Source organism: Astatotilapia calliptera, chromosome 20, assembly GCF_964374335.1.
Source record: "Astatotilapia calliptera chromosome 20, fAstCal68.1, whole genome shotgun sequence".
NCBI lineage: Eukaryota > Metazoa > Chordata > Actinopteri > Cichliformes > Cichlidae > Astatotilapia > Astatotilapia calliptera.
This window is the reverse complement of record NC_137441.1, coordinates 26576752-26597831: the sequence shown is the minus strand read 5'-3', so window position 1 is coordinate 26597831 and position 21080 is coordinate 26576752. Positions and strand designations below refer to the sequence as shown.

The following is a 21080-nucleotide window of genomic DNA, read 5'->3' as shown; positions in this document are numbered from 1 at the left end:
TATAAACAAATGAAAAATACAACTCCTTGTGTGTCATTAGTATTTAAGAGGCAGTGAGAAGGTAGTGCCGTAATGTCCCAGTGAATGGCTGTATATCAGCTGTGTGGATTTAGAGCCCATGTTTAAGCAGGGATCATTGGGTTAAACCTCCCCAACTAATGTGTGCCATTGCCGGCTAATCCAACGCACCACTAGCCATCCAGGACTGCATTATTGTATCAAAGTACAGAGAGCTGACAAAACTGACATGAAATAGAATAAATAAACAGTACTTTGTGGTCCATCATGGGTGACACAAAAAATTGCAGTGGTTCAGTGACATAATCGCTTTTATAAACAGGCTCCAAAAACCGTGCCATTTTCAGAAATGTCAACACATTTGGCAAGAGCGTAAAAGCTCTCCAAACTTCACTGATAACAATGTCATTCTCTTCCTATAATACATGAAATTCATTTCTCAGCCCACAAACTACTAATACATGATCAGAGGTTGAGCAACGAAAACTGGCACACAGGTACAATCTCATCTGGATTAGATATTAAAAAAAAAAAACTTTCCAAAATGAGTATGAATCCTAAAATAAAAAGGCATTTCACAAAAGTGTCACATGACTTCAGGTAGCCAAGATTTTGAAAATTATTGAAAAATGGTGATATCTATCACACGTCTTTGTCAATATATATTAATCTCTGCACTGTAGTTCAAGTCCCAGCAGACAATCTTTCAGTGCTATATAGTCAAAGGAGACATTCAGGAGTCAAGTCCTCCAAGAGAAACAACAGTGTCAAAACAGAGACCTCGTTACTTACAATAAAGTGAAACTGATTTATACACATGAATAAATTACCATTATTGTGCACATGATCTAGCACTTGGCAACAGTATAACCAAGACTTCCGGGCACGACACCAAAGGTTGTATATTAATACTTTGAAAACCAAGTGCTCTTCACTCCCACTGCACACAGAGAATATGAATTGGACAATCATTTAACTGCATTATTCCTGAGAAGATAATATCTGAAAGCTTTAACAGCATTTAGGCGTTGCCGTTTTTGTACACTGTATGACACAAACTCATGACAGTAGGATAAAAATAAAACTCATGTGTCAGCTCAGCAGATCTTGTGTCACCTGAGAGCGGCAAATACACATGAGAATACTTTTGTGGTCACTGCTATTGCAGGGTCTGAATCTCAGCTCGAGTTATGCGACACAGTGCTTTCTATTAATTTCCTTAATAACTTGAAACCACGGTAACGAGGATAGGTAAGCCTGCTCTTGGGGCTTTAGGCTTTACTAACTTGAGGAGAAAAAAAAGTATCAAATTTAATACATTTTAAAAGGATGAAATTCCTTTTATACACAGTCTTAGATATTGATTTTTATTTAAGTCACGAAGTGAAACTGACAGCATCTACACCACAGAGTAGCCTGACCTGCTTTGACAGTGGAGAAACATGAGAAGAGTGTGGGAGAGACAGGTGGGGTGAGAAGCAGACAATACAGGTGCAGGGGTAATGATGCCAAATGTAAGGGCGTGATAAATGACAGAAACTAACAACCTTGTTGTTGTTGTTATTCTTGTGTATGTTGGGCGGGGTCTTCAATGTAAACAGACCAGTATGACATAAAAACCTAAAATTTATGAATTCATGTGAACAGAGACTCATGTCCAGTGAAAATGAGACCCTCAGCCAAGACCTGAACCTGACCACTTGCAGCTAACAGACCACACCAGCCATCTGACAGACATCTGACCCAGACTAAACCTGGCCTCCCTCTTTAACTTTACCAGGGGGCAAAGCAGCACTACAACACGTTCATGCTAGCAGACAGATCATAGGGGAGACTTTACAACTAACTTGGAAATGTTTACATGAGGATTTGTCATAAATACGTACAAGAGTAGAGGGTGAACTGGACAAGGCATTCCTTGTAGCATTAAATATCTCTGCAAGCCTATTGGGGATATTAAACATGGACAGACAGGAAATGACTCAAGGGCAGTGGGAGACTGATAAAAGTAATATCTGAAATACTTAACGTAGCACATTCATCTGGCCGAGTATGTTGTCTCCAGATAGCAAAAAAATAAATAAATATATTATAAACAGGAAAACTGTTACGGGCAACACAATAACGATATTCCCTGTTAAATATAATCAAACTTTCAGGCTAAAAGAACCTATCTAGCCTATTTCATTTTTGCCTTCCTCCATACATGTTTGTCATGTACTGTTCAATTCAACAAAAAGTTGTTAGAACAAAACCTCAAAAAGACGGCCTAATTAACCAAGTTCTTTAATGTTTTTGGTACTGATGATAAAACACAGCACTGAACTGTTATGGTTGAAATTAGTCCAATAGATTCTTTTTTAAACTTTTAATATATAAATAACAATATAAAAACTAACTATATCTCTGTGAATTATTTAGGCAACTATAGTAAACATACTTTCAGAATCAAAGCAATGACCCATTTATATGGATTAAATGTTGCACGCAGGAAAGACAGCTAAGGTTAAGACAGCACCCAGTCTTGAGATTGATCGACTCTTCCCAGCATCTTTGAGAACGCGTCAGGGGACCTCACTACACATATAGTATTTTTCACACAAATATTACTTGGGAAGGCTGTGCAAGTATGTATGGTGACTTATTTTAGGATTTTATTATTTTTATTTCTTTGGCCATCTAAGAATACAATGGATAATTCCCCCCACCCCCACTCTTGTTTTGAATATTCAGCTGCCCCTCTAGTGAGTCTCTCATCCTACTGTTAGTCTCCAGCTTCACCATACTGAACTACAGCTGGTGACAACAGCCTTTATACTTCCCTGGGGATCCGCTTAGAGAGCAATGCTAACCAGCAACTGCAGCAGGCTGAGAATTGGTTTATATATTGCTACAGAGACTGTAGAGCAGAACAAGAACGACAGTGGCCAGCTGGAGTCCAAGTTGCTGGAGCTGGAGGCCGTCAAATGTAATGTAAGGTAATGTAAAGTAAATGTAAGTGTGACTCACTTGACAGCTAAATATTTTTAATAATAACTTCAGAAAGTGCAGGAGTACATTTTTCATCTGTAATTCAAGCTTTCATTATTTTGTTACAAATTAGATTCCTTTAAAAAAAAATGTTAAAAAGCCTGTGGTTTTTGAGTGCGCTGGTAATTTTCCTTTTGCCATGAGAGTAAATTATTTGTAAGAGCATTTAACCAAACATTTTTGTATCATATCATGTTACTTATTTAGGGATGGGAATAGTTACAAGCAGAGCCGGCCAGTGCCTTTAGGTTACTAGAACGAGGAGCCAATAACAGGTCATGGGTGGTGGACAGATTTGTGGTATTGTTTTTAATCCTATGCAGATTTATACTGAAAATAAAATCAGTGGGACACAAATACCTTATGTCATTAATCCATTTCTAATCCATCAGAGCATGTCTGCAACTCCACAAGTTATCACAACAATAGAAATGGGCTGGACCAAATATCGCTGACAACAGAAGCAATTACAGCAGACTGTTCACTGTGCCAGGTTTACAGAGGCAAGAGTGCACCTCCCCCTCTGTGCTAATACAAAAAACCCCAAAAACAATACAAAAACCCAAGACACAAACAATTCAACAACATTTGTAACAACTAGAGTGTACTTCTAACCTCTTAACTTCACATTGACACATTGCATCAGTTATGTCAAGGCAATATTGCATTTGTATGCACACATTAAAAAAAAAAAAAAGTTATTAACTGCCAGGTCTCCACATGCTTTCAAGTTTCCATGTTATACTTAAATTCTTTCTTCAATGCATTTAATTAATAAAAACTATAGATATAAAGGCATTATTAAAAGGAAGAGGATGTGCTAAAGCAGGGTTAGGGACATTCCTATTGAAAACAAAAAATAAATAATACAAGACAAGCTGAATGGGATCATTTCTGCCCTACCTCACCATTGTGGTCGAAGCTTGCCACAGCCCCTTGCTTCAGCAGCCTCAGAGCTTAGTAATCCAGCACTGGGCACTGTTACACAAGGGAGGGTGGGAGGGAGAGAAGGAGATATAGAGACGAAAGCGGGAAGGGTGTAAAAAAGTGTTAAAAGTGTTACTGGGTTAGACTGAGTGAGACAGAGATGACAGAAGTGGAGGGGGTGCTTTGTAAGAGTGTGTGAGAGAGAGAGTGAGAGAGATAATGTGCAAGAGGAAGAGTAGACAAGGGGGAGGGGGGCTTTAATCTGGGATTTGGATGAGCATGAGCGGGCCTGATACCAGCACCCGTCAGTGCTATCAGCAGCCCCACGTCCCCACCCCCTCTTCCCTCCTTTGCCACCTTAGATGAACGTGACAGGCACTAGCTGACTGGTAAACCACCATCTGCCGTTCTCCCTTCAGTCTCACTTTCTGTGCCCCAGTTGTACCCTCAGAGGTCAGAGGGTCTCACGCTAGAGTTCACTCTGATCCTAAAGCTAATAGAGCCTTCTCTGGCTACGGGGTCCTCACCATCTTGTCTGAGGCTAAATACAACAGCTGTGTTGCCTGTGCCTGGAGATTAAACATGCCGTAGTTACACCAGATCATAGTTAGTCATCGCCAAGCTAAAGCCCTCAATCCAGCCAATTCAGCAGTATGCCATTAGCCTATTAATTTCACATGGGTGGGTCAGGAAGCTTTACACATGAGTTAGAAAATAAATGCAGAGAACAAAAGCTGCAGTTCAACTCTTAACTACCTTACAGTGAATTTTAGATTGTACAACAATCTGAAAGGACCTGTATAATCTGACTGAATCTACTTATTATTATCAGTCTAGTATCTGCAAATACTATTATGAATGCAAACTACTTGGGGTTAAACAAATAACCACCTAAAGAGTGACTAATAAAACAAAGCACCTGTAACCACATAAGCTGTTTTGGGAGTTTGTAAATATCATCCCAAAGACAAATTCATACTTTGCTCTGTTCACAGTGTATGTGGGATATGCAGTCAGAGCTATAAATGTGTGTGCAAAAACTACACACCATTTTAGGGGTTAGGTAGTCTAGTAGAAAACCATTGAGATTCAAAGCTGCCCAATTTATCTCATGAGATCCTAGTACTACTTTTCTTCTGATGCCCATAGATTCATGTTAAGTTTGAAGATTTAAAATGTACAAATGAAAGCATTAAATTACAGACACACTAGCAGAATAATGCGCAATAAAGTGCAAAATTATCTCCTGATCACAGCTTCTTACATACCAGAAGTATGTCAAATTGTAAATATCTTTCCAAGGGCCACTTTAAAACTGACAATTAAAAATGTTCATCTTTATACAATGTTAAGTCCCTGCTTTAAAAAAAGAAAAGAAAAAAGTATGTAATGGCCACATTGTTACAGTAGTACAGCACACATCTAAACTCAAGAGACTACTTCAAAGCAACTCCCCTACTAATGAAAAACAATGTCCCCAAAATTATGTTGTTTAAGATGAATTTATATAGGAGTGAATTCTGAAAAGTCTTGAAAGCAAACTCAACAGCATGCCGCGTCTATAAAGCCTTATCCATATTCTCTACCAGCCTCGTTCATGACTACAGGAGTGACTCAGGGCTTTCCAAGAATAGGATTGCCTTTGACAACCACCAGACGCCCCATTTCCCTGCATCTGGCCTTGGGCAGTGAGGAGAGGAGATACAACACAATGAGAATGAGATTTCAAATAGTCTGGTATATATCTGACGAGATGTCGACAGGAAAGTAGAGGTAAAAAGTGGTGGTACTGTGGGAGAGACGGGGGCAGCTGGGAGCTGCAGGTTAAGCCTTGGGCAGCTTGTGGGGAAACAAGCCTAGTGTGCATCCAGCCACCACTCTATCCTCTTACATAATGTCTCATGTTCAATATAGGCTATTTAAAGCATGCCTGTCTAGGCCTGCTGACAAAAAGGTGATATACTTAGTAGCCACAGTGCAGCATGAAAGCCTCTGCTAGGACTATATTGGTCACAGACAAGCCTGGGGTGTGGATTTTGGTAACACTGCAGTTATTTTTAGCCCTGCTGATGATCTGGAGTATTTACATGAGGTGAAAAACCCACTTCAATAATTCCCTTCTGTGTAGAACAAGTCCTTTCAATGTAGTAGAAAATGCAGAATAAGAAAAACTGTGCCCACGTATGAATGAAAAAAACAAAACAGCAACGTTACTTACACATACAAGCCAAAACATAACTCACTGATTACAAAATTGCCTGTTGTGATAAGCAAAACTGTTAAAAATAACTGAGGGCAATCATAATTCTCTAAGCACGCAAAAACAAGTTATACTGTAGCACAGGGGATAGAGTTTTACATCAACTAAATAGGACTTGGGAAGCTCTCGGTAAAAGCACCAAACATTAGTGGTTAATCAATAACTTGTGTTTTTTTCCACAGACATATGCAAGCCTCTTTTTTAAACCATATAGAAATCACAGAAGCAGATATGGAAGGCAATTACTATAATCACTAAATGCCAGATTTGTTACTGTGAACGGCAAAAAATATGTAGAAAAAGCAATTCTAAATGCCTCGCTTTTTATCTTTAAATAACAAAATGGTAATATAAAATGGTTTATGAGATATTCTCTCTCACGCTACAATAAAAGCAAACAACTTTAAAGGGGCTTAACAGTTTATAAGGTACTGCTCACTGGCTTGCTTTAGGCATTTATTCCAGAGGAAAATGTTATCAATCACAAGCTTATCATTTAATGCAAATGCAGCCTGTGTTGATACTTTGCTAAGATTTACTGCACCTCATTTCACTATGCAAAACCCAGGGAATGCTAGTTTAAATGTAATTCATGTTTAAGACCTATAAGCTTGAAATAGGTTGGCGGTTAACACTACATAGATTCATATTGCACACACGACTTTCTGCATGTTTTAATCCACATTTGCTAATGTTCTACATGTCTAACAGACTGCAGGATCACTTGGCTGATAAGAAAATTGGTAACTGGTTGATATGCTCAGATTGAAATCTGTCCAAATTAAGACAAGCATAGCTAACACGGCAGCAATGAACAGACATGTGGGATTTATCTTTCTATCAAATCCCCAGTTTGCTACAGTGTCAGTGTGAAACGTTATAGTTAGATGGTTAATATTAGTCAGAGGGGAGTCACTAACTAATCTTCTCCAGCTTACCTTTTACCAGAGAAAGCACTTTTTAACTGAATCATGAGATAAGCGTGACTAATATTCAAAGTCTGCTATCTACAGAGAGAAGTGGTAGCGGTGGTATTAACCTGATCAAAGCTGAGCTCGGATTTGCACAACTATGAGTCTGGGAGGAATGAGGCTCTGATACGTTAGACATCAAATATTTAGCATTTACCTAAAAAAAAAAACAAAAAAAAAAAAAACAAACATGTCCCTTCTGCTTTTTAAGCAGGTTACCCTTAAATGTGGGATTCAAAGACCGCAGGCATGTAATGTTTTGTCTAGTGTAGTCTATTAGCATTGTTTTGCGCCTGAATAAATGAATAAAATAAAAGCATGTATCTGGTTTTAAAGAAGAAAAAAAAAAAGTGTGTTCAGAGCACTCATGGAAATGTTGGCAGTGCTATCTTATTCCTCCACATGGGCTGTTGTTTTCCTGTCGGCTTATCGAAAAAACTGACTCACTGTTCTCAGCTGGTCAAATGAGTTTCAGTGACAGACGAGGTCTGTTCCATAAACAAAAGAGGGGCAGAGGTGGTTTCCAATAGTGGAAAGAGTTTGCAACACAGACGCAACTGGCAAAACAGAAATGGAAGTGCGATGTAAAGTGATTCATCATTACATCTTTCTCTGGGCCCACAGTTATGCTGAACTCATTACAATGCCTTATGATTGTTAAATTTATGGTACAGTCACAATGAGGGACAGTACAGATCGTTCCTCTATGATTTAACCGCCACAGACCTGCAGTGAAATAATAACAAAATACATGGAAACTCCGGACCGCCACAATATTATTATGAACTAAAACCCTTCCTGATATGGGGTGTCGGAGTAATATCATCAACAACAGAGTGGGTTGGTTAGATGGCACGTATTGTAGTATTGTTCCCCTGTGGTATTTCAGCTCAGGAAGTTCAGAACAGAGCTGCGGAGCAGCAGTCATACACTGCAAAAACTCAGAATCTTAGCAAGTATATTTGTCTTGTTTCTGGTCAAAATAATCTTATCACAAGACAAAATGAACTAAAGGGTAACATCCCAGTAAGATATATTAACTTGTTTTTAGACAGTAGATCTTGAAACTATACATTTTTCACTGTTCCACTGGCAGATTTTTCTCTTATTTCAGGCAAAAATATCTTGTATTAAGTGAAAAAAATCTGCCAATGGAACAAGTGAAAATTTTCTAGTTTCAAGATCCACTGTCTAAAAACAAGTTAATGTACCTTACTGAGATGTTACTCTTCAGTTGATTTTGTCTTGTTTTAAGTGTGATGAGTTTATTTTGACTAGAAATAAGACTTGCTAAGATTCTGAGTTTTTGCAGTGTATGTAGGACAACCAGCGGCAAGGCATAGAAACTGGCAGAGATAAAAACCGCTTTAACCTCAGTGCTCAGTGCTTTCTTCTCCTTCCTCTTAGCCTGGTGGCATTGACCTCTAGAGAAATTGGACTTAGTTGCCGCTAGTGTCCGCTAACTAACAATTGTTCATTATGATTTTTGCTAATGTCTGTAAAAATGCAAGAACTTGGCTGCATGAAAAATAATGAACTTGAGCCTAAAAACAGAAACGACAGCATTTTTCCCCCCCCCCGTGTTGACTGAAGAAATTAACTGGCTAGCACTACTGAAATTCTAGAGCATCACTAGACACAATCTATCCAAAACTAATTTAATCCAGTAATCCGAAGCATATTCAGTGTTTGGGATACGAGTTAAATTTTAAAGTGAGTTACCAAACTATTACTTGTCTTTTGGTTCTATTTTAACTTGCAGACGTGGTTCATCTACTTTAAGTCTCCATGTGCGCACACGTTGTTTGGTTAAGCTCTTTATGTGTTTATTCAAAACCAAATAAATAACGAGGGGGGGACATCAAACTGAATGGACTCGCCAACATGACCGCAACAGTTTTTTTCCAAACTTTTCCAAGTTTACCATAGATTTCAATTTTACTCAACTGCTTATGCAAAGCTGAGACAAACACCGCACTATTATAAACAAAACTGTGCACGGTGTGTATATTCTCATACCAAGGTCTAACTAGAACTACAAGTGCAAGGGATGCAGGTGCTGCAACATCACCACCGCCATATTTTATTTAAGCAAAAGTTCAACTGTAATGGCTAGTAAATAATATATACTGAAGCATATAGTAGCAGTATGAAACATGAGTTAATATGAAACAAAGCATTAGACGGTTGGCCAAACAATGAAAAGGCAAACTGTGCACAGCTTTAACTCAAGCATGTTTCCACAGATCAGAGCAAATTTATCTTGTAGTGGCGTAGAAAATTATTCATGCTTTTCTACCTGAAAACCTGCGTAACTCAGCTTCAAGCTGTTCAGCCAGACTTCTGAAGAAAACCAGTTGTAACTTCCTGCTTACCTGTTTCTTTTAAAAGGCTACTCATGACCTATAAGGCTTTCCATGGCCCGATGCCAGAGTACAGTAATGAACTCTTAATTCCTTACTATCCAAAAAAAAGCCTCTTAGATCTGCTGGGCTAGTTCTGCTAGCCGTTCCAGAGTCCACATTAAGGTCAAAGGGTGACACAGTGTTTGTTGTACTGGCACCTCCACTTTAATGCAGTCTTCCAGTTAGTACTCAATCTGCCGAAAGAGTTTCTGCTTTGAAGTCCTATCTTAAGACAGTTTTTAAACACACTTGCCTTCTTGTTTGACAACAAGTTTTCTGTTTCCACAATACACCCATAATTTTTAGTTTCTTTTTTTATTTATTATTCTGCCTTTTGGATGTTTTGTAAAGTTATTTTATATGCTTAATTGTGTACTTGCATATTGCTCATGTTTTTTCTTTTATTTCACTGATGGTTGTTTCTTACCGTTATGCTGCCTATGGACAGCACTTTGTGTTTGCAGCTTAGAAAAGTGCTGTACAAATGAAGGAGCTGGCTGTTCCCTCATTTCCCAAGAGGTCGCCACAGCGGATGGATCTGCATGTTAGCACAGATTTTCTGCCAGATGCCCTTTCCAACACAACCCTCCCATCTCTCCGGGTTTGGGACCGGTGCTAGTAATACACTAACTCATGCCTTCCCAAGACTGGGTTTGTGTCTCCTCATAGTCTCGAACGTGGAATCTTTCAAGTGTAAATACATTTTCTTCATTTTGAAAGTCTGCCACCAATTTAACATGATCCAACCTATCAGTATCAACAGTAAAATCTAGCTGCCAACATTGCATTTTCTTGATTCCACAACAGCCATCATGGGCAAACGAGGGGAAAAACAAAAATGTCAGCAGTCACCTTGTATAGAAAAGCTGTTTCCCCATCTCAAGTCTCTTATAATAGATTAATTTCTCGATAGTATGTGAAATGCCTCAAAAATAACCATAAGAAGAAACTGGAGAGGATCATCCATGAGCAAATCTAACACTTTGCATACAATAAACCCATTTGTTTTTATAGCCCTTAGTACAGCCTGCCTGCTGCAGTACTTAAATCTTCCCGTCTCAAGCCAGAGAAATCATTCAGGAGGATCTACAAATCATTACTAGTCCACAGATGTACATGTGATCCATATTATCCAGCCCAAGGGTTTTTTTTTTGTGACATGTCTGCCTCAGTATTAATTCATGGAAAGCAGGCAATCCTGTCCCCATCAAACAGATTAGACTATAAAAGTCGCAAAGATCGTTACAGACAAATACTGTCAGTAAACTAACAACACACGTGTACAATTCACGTACACATTATTAAATCCACTTAGTAATCACAGCTGGCAAAACTTAACCTTTTGTTAGTTCTTTTTTTTCCTTCAAAGTTTAGACACAGCATTTTGATGAGCAGTTTCCTTACTGGTATCTCTCTATGTTTTAACCCAAACTCCCATTTGCTGTCGTCTTATATCGTTACCTTTTCCACTTCTGTCAGGATGGCACATTGTGATCTTTGCACGGTACCAACTCTGAGGGAGTATAGCAACAATTTCCTATATGTGTGAAGCCAATTTGTCTTATTGTGGACTGAACAACACCCAGATCTTTAGAAACATATTTAGCCTTTTTCAGCTTTGTGAATCTTTTCTACAATCCTATGAGAGTGTTTCACAAGAACTGCACACCTTCCATGCCTGTATTTATAGGAAAGGACACCTCTAGCACAACTGGCACTTCCAATCTTATTAATTAGATTACCTGACTCCATGTAGCTTTTAGAGAAACTCTTAAAACAAAAGTTCACTTATTCTTCCTCAGTCTGAACTGCCAGTTATTACCAAGTGTATGCAATAAAGAGATAGCTGCCTCCACCAGTGTGTGAATGTGAGAGTGAATGAATAGTGGAATTGTAAAGCGCTTTGGGTGCCTTGAAAAGCGCTATATAAATCCAATCCATTATTATTATTATTATAATAAGGATTTGCTTTCTCGGAAACAAATGGGGAAAAAAATTGTAGTTCTAAAAACAAAATGAAAATGTGAATTACTATAACAGCCTGGAAACAGTGAGGTCCAGGCTTAGGAGCGTTATTTAACTGTAGCAGGTCACGAAATTTGATATAATTTCCAATTTCTTTTAAACATTTAAGCATTTCCAGGCGGGTTAGAGCAGTAAAATCGGTCTTATATCTCAGAGAAAACTCACATTTAAAACACAAGCCTATAATAGTTTCTTTGTATATAGTTGGAAAGGCGAGGCTTCAAGTAATAACGGGGTCTGTGGTACGGGAGGGGAAAAAGTTTAGGCGCCCTGCTCTCGAGCTGGCTGTCTCTCTATCGCTGACCGCTCGTGCAGTGATAATCTGAGAAGGCTCGCGCAGGCTCGCGCGGGCTGTGAAATATTACAGTGGGATTAGTGACAGTTTAAAAAGCAAACTCCAGCTCACCTGCGAGATGTCATAGCAGTCTCTGAAAGCTGTCAAGTGCCCTCAAACGTTCCCCTTCTGGCTCCGCGGAGTTGTTGTGAACACTGAGAGGATGTGTTGAACCTGCGTGCTGGGCTACACATAACTACCGACACGCCTTCCGGTTTTTACCTTCAAAACAAAGGCCTCATTTAAGGGACGGGGGCGTAAAAGGGAAACCCGGAGCGGATTCATTTTTATGTCAGGCTCTTGAACGTATATTACTTTTGAATTGCAATTTTATTTCGCCTTAAAAAACTGAGATTTCAAGCTTCCACTTCTCTTGTTAAAAAAAAATCAAATGATTTATTTATTTTATTATTTCTACAAACTAATTCCGACACTGGTTTGTAGGTGTTTCTTTTGGGGGAGTAGATGTAGAAACCTGTGTAAATGTGGTGCACACCAAACGTCATATCTGACAAACTTCAAGATATTTTAGCCCCAGATTACTGTCTGGAGCTTATAACCAAAAGTAGATCGTTAAGCCCTCACTTCTGAAAAAACACAACAAAAACACCTAAAAACTGCACACCTGTGGCTACTTAACTTAAAACAAGTGGCGTGTTTGCTGCTGTCAGCTGTCATTTCTGTCGCCATAGCTGCTTGTGCTAACTGTTAATGTTTAATATAATTATCAGTAGGAGGATAGTGAAGCTGTAAAGTAACAATATAAAACAGATTTTTTAAACAACTTATTAGTAATCAACCTCTTTTGTCTGCACAATTGTAAAGCTCAACTACTGTCTTTACAGATAAAGCTTATCTATTTGTTTAGCATTAACATACAGATATACACACATACATAAAGAATGGTAGTGCTGGTGGTGCAGGAGTGGAGTAAGCACTGAGGCAGAGCAGCATTGACGTCACCAGCCTGTGGTTATCAGTGGAGGTTAATCTACTAGGGATGGATGGGTTTATGCAATTGTCTGTGAGCTCACAGGCTTCGCATGTATGGATTTGCATTTCCACTGTTTGACCCAGTGTTCTGCTGCATCCTGCAGACAAACAGAGATGATAGAGTGGGAATTTCTGCTCTCTCTGGAATTTCTAGTAGACGTCTCTCTCTCTTTATCAGGTGCTGTGTGCTTCAGGCTGTATGAATGGGTTTGAACGCAGTTTATTGTTTAGGTGCGGTGATCAGCTAAAAATTATCCCGCCGCATTATGGGGAGGACATTACCTAATGATCGATACCTTGGTGGAAATTCATGAAGACGCTGAGAAATAACTTGTTTTAGTGTTAAAATTGAGCGAGAGAGACTTGAAAAACAAAGTCATTAGCATTTATTGGCTGGGATGCCCTTTGTATATTTTGTGCTGCACCTCCAGGTGCATATTTTAGTAGACAAGTGGTAGAAATTGACTTTGGCTTCTGCATGTGTTGGCGAACACGATCAGTCAGGCTTAAGAGTTTGTGTGTGATTTGTGTTGGGAGGTATTACAAATAGCTGCACTCATTCAGTTTTTATCACCCTGCAGACCCAGTGTCCTGTTGAATCTAGAGGGGGGTGTAAATGGACCTGAGAATACAAAGCCCAGTTTCCCTCGGGGCCTGGAAACCAGGATGTCCCCTCTACCCTGAGGCGGCTGCTTCTATATGCTAATGACCTTTGACCCCCATTTTTGCCTTGAGACTTGCAAATCTGCCTGCACAAAGATTGGAAGAAGTCTGGAAAGGCAAACAAAGAGGTCTTACACTGAGAGTGATGCAACTGGACAGCTGGAGCCCAGTCAGAGATAAAGAACTTTTATTACCATGTAGACATTTAAAAAAAACAACAACAGAAAAACACAAACAAAACTGTAACCTTGGTGGTGGGAAGCCTTTTACACAGAGGGAAGAAGTGTTCGACCATGTCCCAAAACACAAATTTAGTCAGGATTTTTCAAAGAACAGCCTCTTCCATCATGCCATGGTGTTTGGCTTAGGTATGATCTGATGAAATGCGTTCCACTCTGACCTTTGAACAAACTGCACTCCCCAACATGTGCTTAAAAAAAATCTGAAAGTCCTTTGTCTACCTCCAAAGCTCTTGCTAAACTCAGCTCTTCTCAGAGCCACTCGGTTTCTCAACACATTCATCAAAATGAGCTTCCTCCATCTCCTAGTTTCAGTGAATCCCGTCTCCCTGGAAAGGTTTGAGCTGAAACTGTCCACGCCCCGCTCTCTCCTCCGTGAGCCACCCGGGATCATCATTTAATTCCTTGTGTACATGTTCTGTTTTGTTTTGATTTAATTCCTGGAAAGAAAGAAAAACCCTTTAATCAAACTACTTGCAGTTATTAACTCGAAAATGATCTTTCCCTCAGTAGGATCCCTCACTGGGCAAAACTATTTCATCCACAGCATTTCATATAGTTTTAATTAACACAAGATGCGGTGTCTTTCTCTGTCATTAGCGAGGAATAAATTAAACTCATTAAATCTCGAGCTTAATGAAAATGCTCGAGACAGATTTGGGATGCGCTGAATGATGTATGAAGCTGTGCAGCAGCTACTTTTTGTTCTTTTTGAATCTGGGACTTTCAATTAGCAGCAGGCCACCGCAGACTGCTGTTTGATGAGTTGAATTATAAGAAGTAAATATCACTCTAGCCAAAAAATGTTGTTTATAGGCATGTTTACGAGCGTGTTTTTTGCTTTAATTGCTCTTAAAAACTGCTTGGCTTTGGATATTTTGAATGTGAGCAGAAGCCTCTTGTTAGCACAGAGCTGTGATTACCTCAGTTTGTGGTGGAAGACTAATGATCCTGATATTCAAGGTTTCCACTAAACTGCACTTAAAATATTTTAAAACTGACCTGTATATGGAAATACCACAAGCAGCCTGAACCACTGATAAAGGCAGGACGGATCCATGCTTTCATGTTGTTTACACTAAATTCTGACCCCAGTCATCCAACCAGCCAACATTTTTCCAATCTTCAAATGTCCAATGTTTTAGAGCCCATTTGAATTGTATCCTCAGTTTCCTGTTCTTAGCTGACTGGAGCGACACACGCTCTGGTCCATCTGGTCCCACGTGCTGTGTTCAGAGATGGTCTGGTTGTAAAGATTGGTTATCTGAGTTACTGTTGCTTTCCTGTCAGTTCAAAACAGTCTTGTCCCCTGTCCTCTGACCACTGGCATCAAGACGGCATTTTTGCTCATAGAAATGCTGCTCAGTAGATATTTTACTTTTTTGGACAATTCTCCGTAAACCCCAGAGATGGTCATGTGGGGAAGACCCAGTAAATCAGCAGACAGCCTGGTCTTAGTATTGTAGTCATGGAACAACAGTGCTGCATTCAAAGTCACTTAAATAGCCTTTTTCCCTCATTTTGATGCTCAGTTTGAACTCCAGCAGCAGCATGTCTACATACCACAATACACACCCCTCGTCCAAAGGCAGCCTGTCACAACGCGCTCCATCCGGAGATGGACCCCAGAAAAGGAGGATGCTCTGAGAGACTGCTATGACACCACAGACTGGGATGTGCTCCTGAGCCCACATGGTGAGGACATAGAGGGGGCGACACACTGTCTTACAGACTATCTCAACTTTTGTGTGGACACGGTCGCCCCTGCTAAGACGGTACGGTGTTATCCTAATAACAAACCGTGGGTAACACAGGAAGTCAAAGCTGTGCTCAACATGAAGAAGAAGGCTTTCAGGAGCAAAGTGAAGGAGGAGATGAAAGCAGCACAGCGGGAGGTGAAACGCTGCCTGAGGGAAGCAAAGGACACCTACAGGAGGAAGGTGGAGCAGAAGTTGGAGAGGAACAATATGAGGGAGGTCTGGAATGGTGTGAAAACCATCACAGGCCACAACACCAAGAAAAGCACAGTGGGGGGGGGACTGTGGAGAAGGCAAACGAACTCAACAACTTCTTCAACAGGTTTGACCAGCCCACAACCCCCCCACCCTCACCCTCACCCTCACCTTCACTACAGAGTCCAATCCCCACTCTCCTACCTCCCTCGCTTCCCCCCCTTCCTGACACCATGACACCCCCCTCCTCCAATCCCTCTCTCAGCAGCAAGACATCTCCCCCCCTCCCCTCCTCCCAAACACCTCCCAGTGTCACAGTGGATCAGGTCAGGAGGCAACTGAGGAAGCTTCGCCCCAGAAAGGCAGCAGGCCCAGACAAGGTGTGTCCTAGGATGCTTAAGGCGTGTGCTGCTGAACTTGGGGAGCCGCTACAACGAGTCTTCAACCTCAGTCTGCGACTGGGGAGAGTGCCCGCCCTATGGAAGACATCCTGCATCGTCCCGGTCCCCAAAAAGAACCGGCCCAATGAGCTGAATGACTTCCGACCGGTGGCACTGACGTCACATCTTATGAAGACTCTAGAGCGGCTCTTCCTCAACCTCCTCCGACCACAGGTACAACATGCCCAGGACCCACTACAGTTTGCATACAAGGCGGGTGTCGGAGTGGAGGATGCCATCCTGTACCTCCTGCACAGAGCCCACTCACACCTGGATGGGGGAAAAGGCACGGTCAGGATCCTGTTTCTTGACTTTTCCAGTGCCTTTAATACCATCCGGCCCTGTATGCTTCAGGAAAAACTGAACAGGATGGAGGTGGACCCCTGCCTGGTGGCTTGGATCTCCGACTACCTCACCGACAGACCACAGTACGTCAGGCTGAAGGACATCACGTCTGACACAGTGGTCAGCAGCACAGGAGCACCACAGGGAACTGTGCTGTCCCCTCTTCTCTTCACCCTGTACACCTCTGACTTCTGCTACAACTCTGAATTATGCCATATTCAGAAGTTTGCAGATGACACGGCCATCATGGGGTGTATCTGGGATGATCAGGAAGAGGAGTACAGAAGTCTGGTGAGGAACTTTGTCGCATGGAGTCACACAAACCACCTGCAACTCAACACCTCAAAGACTAAGGAACTGGTTGTGGACTTCGGGAGGTCCAGAGAAGGTCCACTGCCAGTTCAGATAGAGGGGGAGGAGGTGGAGGTGGTCAACAAGTACAAGTACCTCGGGCTGTGGGTGGACAATAAACTGGACTGGTCATGCAACACAGAGCACCTGTATAAAAAAGCCCAAAGCCGACTGTACTTCCTCAGGAGGCTGAGGTCTTTTAACATCTGCAGGAAGCTCCTGAGGATGTTTTACCAGTCGGTGGTTGCTGGAGTACTTTTCTATGCTGTGGTGTGCTGGGGGAGCAGCACAGCAAAGAGGGACTCATCCAGGCTGGAGAAACTGATCAGGAAGGCTAGCTCTGTGGTCGGCATGAAGCTGGACACTCTGGTGACAGTGGCAGAGAAAAGGACATTAAAGAAACTGCTGGACATTATGAACAATGCTGGGCATCCTCTGCACACAGCCATAAACAATCAGAAGAGTCTGTTCAGTGACAGGTTGCTTCTCCCAAAGACAAGAACTAACAGACTTAAAAACTCCTTTGTCCCACACGCCATCAGACTGTTTAACTCCTCTCTGGAGGGGAGAGGGAGGGGAAACAGGAGGACAAAGGAGGGGGGAACAACTAAGCTGTAGTGCCTCTTCACCTCACTGTACAATACCTTGTGCAATACTTTTTGTAAATAGTCAACAATGCAATAGACTCAATACTTGAAATGTGCAATTCACTTGTATTTTTATTTTTTATTCCTATTTATTCTATTTATCCCCTTTGTATATTTTATTTATATTTGTCTCTGTATTTATATATGTGTGTGTGTGTGTGTGTGTGTGTGTGTGTGTGTGTGTGTGTGTGTGTGTGTGTGTGTATGTATATATATATATATATATATATATATATATAACAATTCTGTAACTGTAACTTCGGTCGTTGCTGTGCTTTTTTTGGAAGTCGAATTTCCCAGAGGAACCCACCCGAGGGATTAATAAAGTTCTATCTTATCTTATCTTATCTTATCTTACCTAAATGCAGTGGGTTTTGGCCACGTGACTGGATGATTAGATATTTGTGTTAGCATTCAGTTGAATAGCAAAACGCCCATTCCCGTTAGGTAAAACGATAATGAGTTGGTTGTTGCTGAGGGCACTTGTTCATGTAACACCAGTTCTTAGAATACTCAAGTCCCCCTGTATATATATTTAAAAAATCCTAGTTGTTCACATAAATCAGCAGTGCATCATCTCGTCACGTGAAAATATGTGAGCTTTAAAGCAAAGTCTGCAGTGACCAACTTAGCTGCAGGCTACACTAACCTTTGCTAAGGAGCACTGCTTGTTGCACAAATCTCTTTAGTGATGACAACTTTGATTTAGTTTTTTCAGACAGGAAATGGTGTCAGTTGGTTTGAGTTGGGGTGACCTCTTACACAGCTACATGACAAGGTGTTTATTACAAGCTCCTTCATACACGCACTCTTCCTTTTCTGCCATCAGTTTGAAGTAATCCAACAATTTTGTCCACCGCTACCTGGGTGAAACAATTTAACAATTCAAGCTGTTGATGCTGGAATAATGAAATAACTAGCCCAAAGTTCTGATCCGTACTTAATTGGGAATCTCTGGAAGATTAGCAACTCTATTCTGTTGAAAAGAACAAAATCGAACCAGGGAAATGTGAAATGTTGGTAAGGCCCCACGAGCACAGATGTGCTAAAATCATTCCAAGAAAATGACCTGTATACTTCCTAATGGTTGAAAGTTGTAACCATTAATATTTCAGTTTCCAAGCTGCTTTTTTCCTGCTAAAATAGCAAACTATTGTCTAATTTAGATCACTGTACTTTCTGGAATGAATCATTCAAATGTTGCCAAAAGAGTGCTATAGCCACAACTGGGCCTAGTATTCCCCTAATGTTTGAGCTATGAAAGTCACCAATGAGCAAAAAATAAAATAAATCAAGTAAACATGAATAATTCTCTAACTTTGATCTCTACTCTATTATCTCATATTAGAACTGAATTATGCAGGGTGGCAGGAAAACGTAAGTGCTGTAAGTTCTGACCTGTAATCAGTAATCAAAATAAATATTAAGCTTTGATGTGGCACAAATGAGGACAAAATGAAGATGACAGACAAGATGAGACTCCATTTGGTTGACGGTTTATTTCATGGTGGTAGGAACACAAGACAAAGGTCATAAAGTTAGTAATGTTCAGGTCATGCCACTCTTATCGGTGCACTGCCCTTTGACGAGGTTTGCGCAGTCAGACAGTAGTTTACAGAGGCCAGACATGGAGGGTAATCCACATGTAGACATAAATAAGGAACAGAAAATAGATTCAAAAATCAGTAAATAGAAGATTTTTTTTGTAAAAAGCCAGATGGGATATTTGCGTAAGCCCTCTGGGATATTTTTTTCATATGAGTATGAGCATTATTACTAATATAGTCATTATTATTATTATTATTTTGTATTACTCATTTACATTATCAGAATGAGGCTAATACACTGGCTAAAGTAACAAAACAGTTACATGGATAACGTCTTCGTCACCTGCTCGCAGTTCAAGATGACTGGTTTTTAAGGCAATTCATAGTTTCCATCCAAACCATACATGGACTGCAATTGTCTTTTGTGTGTGTGTGTGTGTGTGTGTGTTCTCGAGTCCAAGTGGTTCCACCTGAAGTGGTCAAACTCCAAGAAGAGTGTAATAAAATAAGACCAGTTTAAGCTTTGAGAGAGTGACTGCTGGAATTTTAAAAGCATCTTGGAACACTAGAAGAGGGATTCCTGCCCTGGTGCGGACGCACACAATCAGCTTCAGTGCTATTCCTCCCCCATTTACAGAAGTATAGAGCATCGTGTGGGTGAACAGACAAAAGTCAGACATGGCTCCAGTGTATAGTACTAAAAACATAAACCTCCACAGATCACACGTTGTTGCTAAATTTACACTTAAAAATTGCAGGGCTGTACAAAAACAGGTTGCTTGATGACTTTTAAGGAGGGAAAGATAATTAGGAACCTAAGAGAAAAGGAAACGAACAAACGAAAAAGTACAAGACCATTTGATACTCAACCACGAACAGGCATGATTTAGTCTCAGAATATTGCCAAGGTTCTCATATCAAAACAAGTTTCTTTCAGTCATTCATCGAAGCTTATTGTGGTTCAGCAAAGACGACTCCACGTTGCAACAGTTCACTGAATTGTACAGGATTCGCACTAGTTAAACAAACCCATGCGTTACTAGGTTAGATCGCAAGTACTGAAGGATTATGTATGTTTTCCCAGTTTTTTGCGGCTGCTATGGCTTCAAAGGGTCACAATAGCGTCAAAGTCTCTCTCTTTTTCTCTCTCTTTCTTTCACTCAACAGCCGAAAGAAGAAAAAAAAAAAGATTCCTCCAGGAATGTTCCTAGGTGAAATACAAAAACATGAATTTAAGTCTCAGGTAGAGTTTTTTTTTCTCTTTTTTTGTGTAGATTTTTTTCTCTTTGTGTTGACTGACTGCTGTTTGACAGGACATTCCCAAGAGAAGTGGCTCTCGTGATAAGATCTCCCTTTGCCTCCTTTCTGTCTGTCCTTTTCTTCAGTCTTTGCTTTCAGCACCTCCTTAAGGTCAGATATGGTAATAACTCTTCCCTTAGACGCCATTAAAGGCCCTGCAAAAACTAACTGCTCCCGAGAATAATACAGAAATATATATCTATCACAAACAAAACAAAAAACAAAAAAATGAGGAATGACCAGACTTTAAAGATGTCTGTGAAGCCTGTACTTTCTGAAATCACTGAGAAGTGAAAATAAAAGAAGAAAAAGGAACCTCGATTCGTTTAAAACAAGAACAAAAAACGCCCCCCTCCCCCGACTCCCAGTTATTCAAAATAGATTCTTTTTCTTGGACTCAAACAAACAAACAAAAAAAACCCCCAGATTTTTCAAACCAACACTGCAGAAGTGCATGCATTTATAGTGGTCATCATTAGTTCATCTGCTGATTGTAGAACAGAACGCACAATAGTACAGGAGAAGCACAATTTCTCCAACGAGAACCCATCTTACATATTCACAGTCTCAGGTATTATTTATATACTCTATATTTATAACATCTATCCATGTCTGTGATTCATGTCTTGACTTA

At 40.4% G+C, this 21080-nt stretch overlaps 1 protein-coding gene across 3 annotated transcripts in view; it reads right to left on the bottom strand.

Moving 5' to 3' along the window:
• The window catches only part of ptpn11b (protein tyrosine phosphatase non-receptor type 11b), a 34135-nt gene extending 21931 nt beyond the window's left edge, over window positions 1-12204 (bottom strand). For 2 of the 3 annotated variants that reach the window (XM_026153211.2, XM_026153212.2), the window contains exon 1: window positions 12043-12204. In XM_026153211.2, the coding sequence (XP_026008996.1) occupies window positions 12043-12056 (14 nt within the window). In that variant the 5' untranslated portion in view covers window positions 12057-12204. Of the gene's footprint in view, window positions 1-3951; window positions 4063-12042 lie in introns of those variants that run through there. The other variant, XM_026153213.2, reaches the window with a different exon arrangement.
• Window positions 12205-21080: the final 8876 nt, after the last annotated feature.